This window comes from Etheostoma spectabile, chromosome 7 (genome assembly GCF_008692095.1).
Source record: "Etheostoma spectabile isolate EspeVRDwgs_2016 chromosome 7, UIUC_Espe_1.0, whole genome shotgun sequence".
In the NCBI taxonomy this organism is placed as follows: domain Eukaryota; kingdom Metazoa; phylum Chordata; class Actinopteri; order Perciformes; family Percidae; genus Etheostoma; species Etheostoma spectabile.
This window is the reverse complement of record NC_045739.1, coordinates 7,029,983-7,040,585: the sequence shown is the minus strand read 5'-3', so window position 1 is coordinate 7,040,585 and position 10,603 is coordinate 7,029,983. Positions and strand designations below refer to the sequence as shown.

Below are 10,603 nucleotides of genomic sequence, written 5' to 3'. Positions count from 1 at the left end.
TCTCTATGTTGGTCTGAATCAGACCAACATCTCACGCCTTCAACTTGTGCAAAATACTGCTGCTCGCTTTTTAACAAAAACATCTAGACGTTCACTCATCACTCCCGCTCTCTACACCCTGCATTGGCTCCCAGCGCGTTTTGAATAGATTTCAAGATTTTATTGTTTGTTTTAAGGCTTTAAATGTTCTCGCCCCGCAGGAGTTGTATGAAATTTTAACTTTGCGGGAGCACAACCGTTCATTGCGGGCTTCATATCAGTTGGTTTTAGAAGTCCTAAGGTCCAGGTATAAACGGTGGATCAGGCAGGCGGTGGATTTGCAGTTGCTGCCCCGAGACTCCGGAACAAGTTACCCCCTGATATTCGCACTGTTACAGATGCAGCTCTTTTTAGGTCCAAACTCAAAACATATCTGTTCTTCTGGCTTTTAATACGTAGCAGTGGTGTGACAATTTCATTCTTTTGTTCCTTTGTAACCTTTTCTAAATTTTACTATTTTCTATGTTCACTTTTACTATTGTATGATGTGCTTTTACTCATTCTGATGTTAAGCACTTTGGATACCTGCTGGTTGCTGTGGGGTGCTTTATAAATACATTTTGAGTGATTGATTGATTTTTCACTTTAGCTCACTTGCCAACTTTGACGTATCACAACGCAAGATAGTTTGCTAATGATGAGCCCTCATTATTATCACCTAGCTTAGCCTTAACAGCTAAGTTAGTTAGCAAGCGAGCTATGCATGTTAGCTTCTATGGTTAGCTTACCCTCTACCCAGACCGGGGACGTAGCCCAGCGGAGCGGGCATCCCCAGAAACGGCTTCTTCTTTTTCCCCATGAGCGGAGAGGCGAGGGGCATTATCGGGGGCCCACCACCAGCCCCCGCCGCCCCGGTGCCTCCCGCAGATGATTTGGAGACAATTTTAGGTCCTTGTTTTCCTGCAGCGTGCGCCATCGTTATACACCGACGACCAGGAGGCTAACTGCCGGATAAACAACAGTCGCACTTCCGTTAGCAGCAAACCCTGTCTTTCTCGAAATTTCCGTTGGTGTTGGTAACAGCGCCTCCGTAGGACAGGCACATTTATCTTGATTTTCACTTCTGTTATGATTTTCATGTAACATTAGTTCTAAATCGTTGATGTGAATAATCGAACGAGCCTATTTTTCCACGTCTCACTGTGTAACTGTATTCTTTAAATTACTTCTTCAGAATATTTATGTTTCATACTAACGTTAGTTTTTCACCGAAGCCAAAGGAGGGCGCCACATCCTGAAAAATAATAGACCTATGTAACTTTTGCAACTATTGTAGGCTTTAGAGAATACTATTTCTAATTAAACTTAGTGAAATATTACCCACGTGTTTAAAGTTTATTATCTTAACTTGATTAGGTTTTTCTACTCCCAGCAAATTCAACTTCATTTTGAGGTGCATTTTTTGGATGTGTTTACTGTTATATTTGTACATTATTCTACTTAATGCAATAGTTTCACCATTCATATTATCATTAATGTAAACTTTAAAGGTATATGCCAAATTCGTGGTAGCCTAATTTAATTCAATTTAGTAATCAACATGATATGATCTTTAGGCATCTTTTATGAGACTATTTAATTTTCTCCCTTGACAGAGGGTAGGCTAATAAATGAATCTATGACCCCAGTCATGGCATGTATGACACATCTGGTATTTGTTTAAATATACCTTAAGGTTGCATGTTGCAATTGAAATGAACCTTCCCATTCTTCATGATGGCAGGGCTTAACTCCACACTTGCATTTAAAAATGATCAGTGTAGGCCTATTCCACAGTAAAACCCTTTTCATTGAACCCTGACCGACGCATGCTCTGGTGCTCAGTAAGAGTAGTTTATGAAGTATTGAAGTAGGATGCAGACCATTGTCTTAAAGAGAATATTTAGATTACAGAATTGATTCAGCATACATTTGAAATGATTTTAGAATGATTCTGAAAGACACTGTGTTACAGTAATAACATTGCATTATAAGTGAAAAATATCAATGTTGGAGAATGTATTCAAACATAGAGACTGCAAGAAAAGTAATTACATTCTAACATGACATTTCTGGGTTTCATCCTTTGAGATGAAGTGAGGCCATACATCAATTAGTTTAAATCACGTTTAACTTCACCCATCCGCTGTCTGATCTTAGATGCGGGCCTTTAAATTTTTCCTCATTTACATTGCCCGGAGGGCAGACATTATTTCACTCCTGGGAGAAGAACGTTATGATGAAAATGGACTGTCAAACACATTAGAAGACATATAGCTCACACAGCCGAGGACCGAAAACGAAAGGGAGGGAGGAGGACCAAAACCACAGATTGCAAATATGTGTGCTGGGGGTGGGAATCACCAGAGGCCTCACGATATGATATCATCTCGATACTTTATGTCATGAAACAGTATTATTGGAATTTTTAACATATTGCAATATACTGTGATATATTGCAATGTGTTACATTTTTTTCCAACTTCCAATTTTTCCCGATTTATGTCCCCAAATGGAAACTTTGTCAACATCTGTTTTGTCTAAAAGATACATTTCTCTGTTGGTTCATCTCACTTCAATTTTATTGCTACAAAATGGGATTGTCAAGCAGACAAACTGACCAACACATACACAGCATAAGAAAAGATCGATATTTGGCGTCTGTGAATCGATGCAGTATTAACACGAAATATATATATATATATATATATATATGAGAAAAAAATAAAGAGAAAATCCTTCATGGCCTTGTCCAAGCACACATGTTGTACCTGTTAATTTGCAAAGTAATGGGTTTATTTATCTCTGCTTTGACTAATATTGAGTAGTGACCTCAATCACCACCAAACTACTAAAATAAGAGTTCTAAAACATTGTATTTGGGTAGCAAAACTGTGTTTCCATAGCATGGTGACATTCAGCGGGATCCACCAATCTCCACCCCACACACACACACACACACACACACACACACACACACACACACACACACACACACACACACACCACACACACAACACCACACACACACACACACAGACGCACACATGGTAAAATCTACAATTGTGGAAGCAGCAGAAGACAGCTGCAGGATATATGATATCTGTTTGGGGGTCGTGAGTCCTGCCAAAAATGTTACCATAATAATTTCCTTTGATGTGGTGCCATGATACATTTGGCAAAGTTTCCTGTTAATGAAGCTGTGAGCTGGAAACAGAGTGCAGAATGAAACAAACTCTAAACATCTTTTTCTCGTTTGCATTGCCAACTTGGTATCATGACACAAAGGACTAAAAGGAGCTGCTGTCCATGTCGAAGTGTTGTTTATAGTGTATGTTACATCTGTTTCGCACTAAAAATATAGGGTTCTTAAAAAAACATAACTTTTTCAAAATAAATGCAAGTGATCTTTATTGATATTGGGTTTGTGACTGACAGTCTATTTGAAGATTATTATTATACTGAAGGCAAAACATTTTAAGAATTTCCTTCTCTAAGAGTAAGCCATTAGTGTGGTTTGCTGACTCTCATTTAAAGGCTAAGCTTTCTTTCTCTGTATTTTTTTCATTTGTATGCAATTGCATTTTCAATGAGCAATATGCCTAATTATGTGATTAAATACTTTAATTTACAATATGGTGATAAACCTACGTCTAAGAAAATTTGTAATTTGTAAATGACGCTGTGCTGAAAACAAGGGAAATTACAGCTGGCATACTGTGTATAGGATAGTGTGTCTATTTACATGCAAGTATAACATCATCTGCATGTTTCTGCATGTTTATCCATTCATGTGTGTCACTTTGTGTAGACGCATGACTCCATTTAATCAGTTTATTTAGTGCATGTGACACAAGATGGAGGGGAGGACCACTGGACTATCTGTTCTATCTGTCCTAGCAGATGTCCATGGTGTGATGATAATTGTACATGTACTGTGGTATGTAGGTGGGGCTGCATGGATGCAGCAGAAGCAGTCTACAGGAAGATACCAAGAATTAAAGATGAAATGGCAAATAACACCATGTCCTATTTATGGTCCACTGATTGACAGAGAGTTGCTGTTTGCAAGAAAAGAAGCACAAGAGGAGATGTGTGGGGATGACAGGTTTATTGATATACGTGCACTCCTACAAACACACACCTACTCACACAAAGAAACAGACACATCAATCATAATGCCCGAGCTGCATATTGAGTTCATTTTAGCTCATTATATTCAACAATACAATGTGGGCAAAGGAAGCCAAAAATTGCAGAATAGGACATGGACATCATCATTTTTCACTATTACACACACATGCTCAACTCAATTACCATCTCTTAGTTGAAAGCAGTCTATGTGCACAAAGCGTTATTTGGAAAATGGAAGAACCCTGAGAGGATTAATTTAGATTAATTCATCTTATTACTGACTGTGTATTATTCTGAAACAAAGAGTGGTGTCCTTGAGAAAGGACAACAGTAAATTGCTATTAGGACCTTCCTTTAGGAATGGCCAACCAGAGATGGTTTGGGCAACAGATGCTCAAATGGAATTCCATTGATCCGCTGAGCTTAGTGCGACAACAATAGCTTTGAATGAGGACAGTCCAGTAATTAGTCTGGGGCAGGATCTGAGACACTGTCTAATAGAGAAAAAAGAAGGTTGATTTTGTGTTGTGAATACTAATACATTGACAAACGTGACATATGTATATTGTAGGTTAATCATATTGGAAATTATTCATTAGGCCAAATGCCATACGGAATAGAGGACATCTTCCAATCCTCTCCCTAAGCAGTTACAGGTTCACCTTGAGTCTGAGGGAATATACTTGCATGGCAGATACTTACAGTTGTCCCCTGTATCTGCTGCTGTTACATTTCCCCCATGTAAGCACTCACTGTACTCAGTGTGGGAGAAGAAAGGATGGACAGTGGATTAGACCATGATGCATTCCCTGTTATTTCTGACCCTGTCTTTTCTGAGACAAGTGGAGACTGCTTGAGTTTTTCAGACAGGTATGGACAGCAAAACAGAAATTTATTGAGTGAAGGAGACAGAAAGAGAGACAAGAATTGAGTTGGATCAAAAAGAAGAACGGAGGGACTGACAGAGAGAGAGCGAGAGAGAGAGACAGAGAGAAAGACAATGAGAGAAAGACAGACAGTCAGACAGACAGACAGACACTGAACAACCCTGCCATTACTCAAAAGTATGAAGCTTGAATAAACCTCGATCCTCTCCAATCAGAATCGTCCCTGGTGACTGGACACAAAGAGGTCTTTTTTATAGAAAAAGATGAAAGTTTATGAGGCACCGTCTTCTTGTCTGCGATTGAATGCCAGAACATCTGTCTTTGTATTGTCTTAATTCAGCCAAGGCACAATGTGCATTTATGATATTTGTTCACATTTTCAGTGCTTTGCATTCAAAGAATCGTTACTTTGTGAAGATAAAAACAGACATTGTGAGGAAGATAATGAAGTGAACCGAGACTGAGAGAGTTGATTATATTATTGAACTGCTGACAAAACAAAAATCTGTGTTCCAGTTGTAAAAGGTACATTCACGTCTGCAATCTGTGGAAGTTTAAATAACAATGTTGCCAAAGCATCAGACAAAACACAGTTATATGTACATTAACACAACATTAGGATGGGACATGTACACTGTATACATACTGTAGGTATAGTTTAGGTCACCAAGAAAAGAGTCCCATCCACAGAAACTTTATTGAGTTAAAATCCTTGGAAAAGAAACTCAAATAAAGCAATCATGCTGAAAAAGAAACCATCTCTGGAGAAAGACAAGAGTGACACTGACTTTCATAGATGAGACTGGAGATGAGAAGGGATGATGAGTGATGGTGCAACTGTTGCCTTTCTCAGTTTCTTTTACTTGCAGGGTCTGCTCTTTTCATTAGCTGTGGTTTGTACAGTGTCTTCATTTTGAGGTTGGGCCAGTGCCGACTCTGACTACTACTCTTTTCTCAGTCTGTGTAGAAAGAAGCCATAACTGTTTGATTGCAAAGCCGGAAATGCTTGTCCAGTCCGGCTTCCAACATTATCCAAATTGACAGAGACAGAGCTAGTGTAAAAATTGCAGTTAGCTACAGCAAAGGAACAACCAAACATAAATTGCCTTAGTAAGGTGGTGGGAAACACTGCCAACATCTTCAATAACATAGATTACGAAAAGTCTTTAAAACTGAACTGGAGGGTTGAAACAGCATTTCATTACAAAAGATATTCCATGATTTGATTAGATCTTGTTGAAGGAGAGCAACAGTCCGAAATCACCCATATATATTCAGTTGTGTCGAGATCTGTCCGCAAAGCTCTAAGCATATCATTCACATGGTTTTCACACTCATCAAACCATTCGGTGACCCCTCGTGTGCTGTAGATGGGGGCATTGTCATCCTGAAATAGATCACTCTCATCAGGGTAGAAATGTTTCATCACAGAGTGAAGATAATCACTCAGAATAAATTTGTATTGATTTGCAGCAACATTTCCCTCTGAGCGCACCCATACCGTAGCAGGAAAATGCCCCCCACTACAAAGTCTATATCCTTCGCATTCCACTTCCTGAATTGCTCCGGTCCTGCAGGAAATTCCTTTCTTTGTGTTGGAATTTGAAATTTGGTGGATTTACCCTTACACCAAAGCACTTTTTCCTCCCATCCCTGAATGCTATGTGGAGTAGCCAGACTCTCCTTCAGCACGTTTTGGAATAGGTTCATAACAGAAAAACCAGACCCCTCACTGTACTCAAACATATTTGTACACCAAAGCCATGGCTGTGCACCACAAGCTCACAAATGTGAACTCCCCTTGTCACTTAGATCTCCTCCTTCTTGTCATTTATATCCAAAATCAACTGGGCGTGCTAAGCATGTTTTTGCATGTCACAGACACAGACCATGATTTGATGTGAATGCCTTATTGTCTCCCCCAAGGTGTTGTTTGTCAGCAGGATTACGGACAAACTACTGGCTTGATTTTCATAAAACCTGCTGGAATGGTGTTGCATGGGCCAAGGAAGAATCCCATTCTGGAGCGGATCAGAATCACAGGGCTGATGCATAAATGTTTGTTCACTTTTGTTAGGATTGCTAGATAGGGCATGACATTGACCGAGGTCTGCGTTCTCCAAGTGCCCTTCTAGTTTGCATCTGAACTTATTCAGATTGTTCCTTTTAATTTGTCCCCATCTGTGAAGGGAACACTCCTGTCTCTAGCTCTCTTACCAGCTTTCTCTCACTGTGTGGGGGCTGCTGTGTGACACACATGAACACACATGCAGGGCATTTGGTTTCTGTACCACATGTTTTAAGGAATCAATGACATTCAGCCACAGGCTCAGGACGGCATTCTTCCTTATTCAGTTAGGACTTTGCTTTACTGGGAAGGAAACAGGCACTATGTAAGTATCAAAGATAGATGGATACGTACATGTCCCTGTGCCCACAGGCATAGCGAGAGTTAGAGAGAGAGTTTGTGTTTGCAGCACAGCTCAGCTTCAGACACTGTCTGTTACACTGTGGTCATTTGCATAACAGTGAGGTCACCATCAAGCGAGTGAGCAGAATTCAAATTGCCTTCCTTTCCCTCCCTGCACATATGTGCATAGATACACATACGCACACACACAAAGAAGAAGCACACATACATTACACACACACAAAGGCACACATACAGGGCGCTGAGCAGGAGACAAAAGGTGATGATCAGGGAGTGGCAAAGGGAATATATCTCCTAAATAGGTTCTGTCATCTTCTGCTCCACATCCTGAATAAATCCAGAGAGGGGACACAGCTTTCCAAAGGAGACCTCTCCACAATATGCCCACAGAATAACGGAAAACTCTCCCAGGTCTCTGATTATGAAAACAGCTCAGGGCCACAACTTAACACTATAAAGTGGATTTCTCTCTACCGTCTGCACTCATCTCAGTGGAGTAAATAGCTTCCTGTGGGAATTCATTAGATTGCTTTCACTTCCACCTTAAAGAGCCCTCCCTTTCAGATCAGATTAAGGACCGGCAGAAGAGGACGCTTATGTTCTATTGAAATCCAACCTCTTTGAATCTTTTCTCTTTCTGAAAATTTAGATGCACCCAAGGTTAGTCTGGTCTTTCCTCAACTGCTCTTTTCTTTCCAATTTTTTTCTGTCCTATAGGGATATTTGGCACCATTACTTTTAACTGCCAACTTAGGGACAGCCATTCACAATGAAACCAGCTTTGGCAAGCCTGATACCACACTCCAGTATCAATAGCTTGCCTCCCCCCCCCCTTCTCCCCCCCCCTGTCTCTCCTCTCTCTCTCCTTCTCTCTCTCGTTTTTCTCTCTTTCTTCTATCTATCTATCTATCTATCTATCTATCTATCTATCTATCTATCTATCTATCTATCTATCTATCTATCTATCTATCTATCTATATATCTATCCATCTATCTAGCTAGCTAGCTATCTTTCTAAATCTCTAGAACAGGAAAGAGACACTTGTTTTTCTATCATGCTATAATGTTACTGTTTTACACAATGTTAAGCAGTTTTGTGGTGTATGTACTGTGTGTGTTATTGTGTGCATATGCATTTCTTTATGCAGTTGTGTGGCACTGTCACGGCAAAAGAATAAAGGTCTCTTGGCACAGGCACATGTGATGGTATAACACTGAGAATAACCGTTTAATGACATCATCTGTTTGTTACAAGATGTAATGTATAGGCTGCATGGAGACACCAACACTCATTGAATTCCTTTCACTCTTTCACAACTGCTTATCACCAAGAAAAGATGCTTTAACCAAACTCTCAGTGGAAACTCCAGACTCAAGAGTAAAGAATAAATATAAAGATGAACATTTTCTATTCCCTTGAGCTCCCCATTTCCTCATGTTTATCTGTGCTGTGCCAGACTACACTGTACAAACATTTATTTCCACAAGAGTTGCTTATGTTTTTCTGCCACCTGTCACCCAAAGGGCCGCTGCTCAGCAAATCTAACCCCTTGATCTCTGCAGGTCCCGGTCTTTTCATGATTCACTGCACTGACCGTCCTCTGAATTAAAGATACACGCTTTGACTGCTAATTTTTTTTACAGGACAAAACGTCCTTGCAAGCACACAGTAGCACACTTCTAAATTAAGCCATGTCTTTGAGAGCACAAATGAGCATGTAAAAATGTGTGGTCCTGCGTGTGTGTTTGTGTGTGTGTGTGTGTGTGTGCGAACATGGGTGTGTGTTTGAGAAAGAGAAACAGTAAATGCAATGTTGGGTTTATCAATCAAATTGTAAAATCACCATTAAACATGGTCTCAGTGCACTTTACAATGAAAAGAACAGAACTAACATACAGCAACAAAACAATTGAACAGCATTTAAGCAGTAATAATAAACAATAGAAAACCAGCAACATAAGAGAATAAGTAATAATGTATTTTTGTGAAGGATGCATAAGGTGGTGTGTTATGGCTGGCTGTAGTATAATAAGTAAAGGTAAGTTTTCAATCTAGATTTAAAAATGTCTCTATGCCCATACAATGCTCTACAACCAACAGATTTTTTGTTTACTTGGGGAACGACCAGAAGACCAGCATCAAGGGAGCGGAGAGTGCGTGCCGATAAATAAGGTGGTGCTAGTCCAGTCAGGGCCTTATGTGTTTCAAGAAAAACCTTAAAATCAGCTCTAGCGAGAACTGAGAGCCAGTGAAGAGAAGTCAGAAAGGGAGTTGAGTGATTATATTTCAATTTTTTCAGAATTCTGGTTGCAGTGTTCTGAGCAAGCGGAAGGCCTCTAGTGGCACAGTTTGGGAGACCAGAAAAAAGGACATTGCAATAATTAAGTCGGGAGGACACAAATGCATGGTTTACAGTATGTATACATATATATATATATATATATATATATATATATATATATATATATATATATAATATAATATAACACAGCATCACAAAATGATTAGATGGGATCAAATTTTTGCAATGTTACTGAGATGAAAAAATGCTGTCTGGTAATAACCTTGATGTGAGACTGGAGTGTCAGGCAATGACCAAACGTCACACCAACGTTTTGATGCCCGGACTTTCAGAGATAAAACAACCAACAATATTATTACACATAGTCTTAAAGTGCCCACATTGTGAAATTTTGTGTGTCTGGTGCTTCCACACGCATACAAACTTGGGAAAAAAAAAAAAACGTGGTGTTTTGAGTGAGATACAGGTTTTTGAATGTCCTCTGCCTTGAGTCGGGTGAGTTGTTCAAAATCTGCACGGCTTTCTGCGTAATTAGCCGAGACGAGGTGGCTAACCGTAGCATGCTAGCGCGCTTGCAATGGCAAATCACTGCTACAACACACACATAACGCCAGTCCTGGCCTCCCTCCACTGGCTACCTGTCCGTTACAGGATAGATTTTAAGATTTTATTGCTTGTTTTTAAGGCCTTAAATGGTTTGGCGCCATCTTACCTGGCTGATCTCTTATGCCACCATTCTCCAGTCAGAACGCTGAGGTTGTCAAATCAGCTGCTCTTGGACGTCCTAAGATCAAAGCTAAAAAAATAAGGGCGATAGAGCCTTTGCAGTG

The 10,603-nt window shown here is 39.9% G+C and overlaps 1 protein-coding gene and 1 long non-coding RNA gene across 2 annotated transcripts in view; one reads left to right on the top strand and one right to left on the bottom strand.

Moving 5' to 3' along the window:
* prpf6 (PRP6 pre-mRNA processing factor 6 homolog (S. cerevisiae)) overlaps positions 1 to 1,035 on the bottom strand; it is a 16,828-nt gene extending 15,793 nt beyond the window's left edge. Inside the window, exon 1 of the mRNA XM_032520920.1 lies at positions 768 to 1,035. Coding sequence (XP_032376811.1) covers positions 768 to 955 — 188 coding nt within the window. The 5' untranslated portion in view covers positions 956 to 1,035. The remainder of the gene's footprint in view (positions 1 to 767) is intronic.
* The window catches only part of LOC116692547 (uncharacterized), a 15,495-nt gene extending 8,871 nt beyond the window's left edge, over positions 1 to 6,624 (top strand). The window contains exons 2-3 of the long non-coding RNA XR_004332728.1: positions 1,288 to 1,293; positions 6,571 to 6,624. This is a non-coding gene — a long non-coding RNA (uncharacterized LOC116692547). The remainder of the gene's footprint in view (positions 1 to 1,287; positions 1,294 to 6,570) is intronic.
* Positions 6,625 to 10,603: the final 3,979 nt, after the last annotated feature.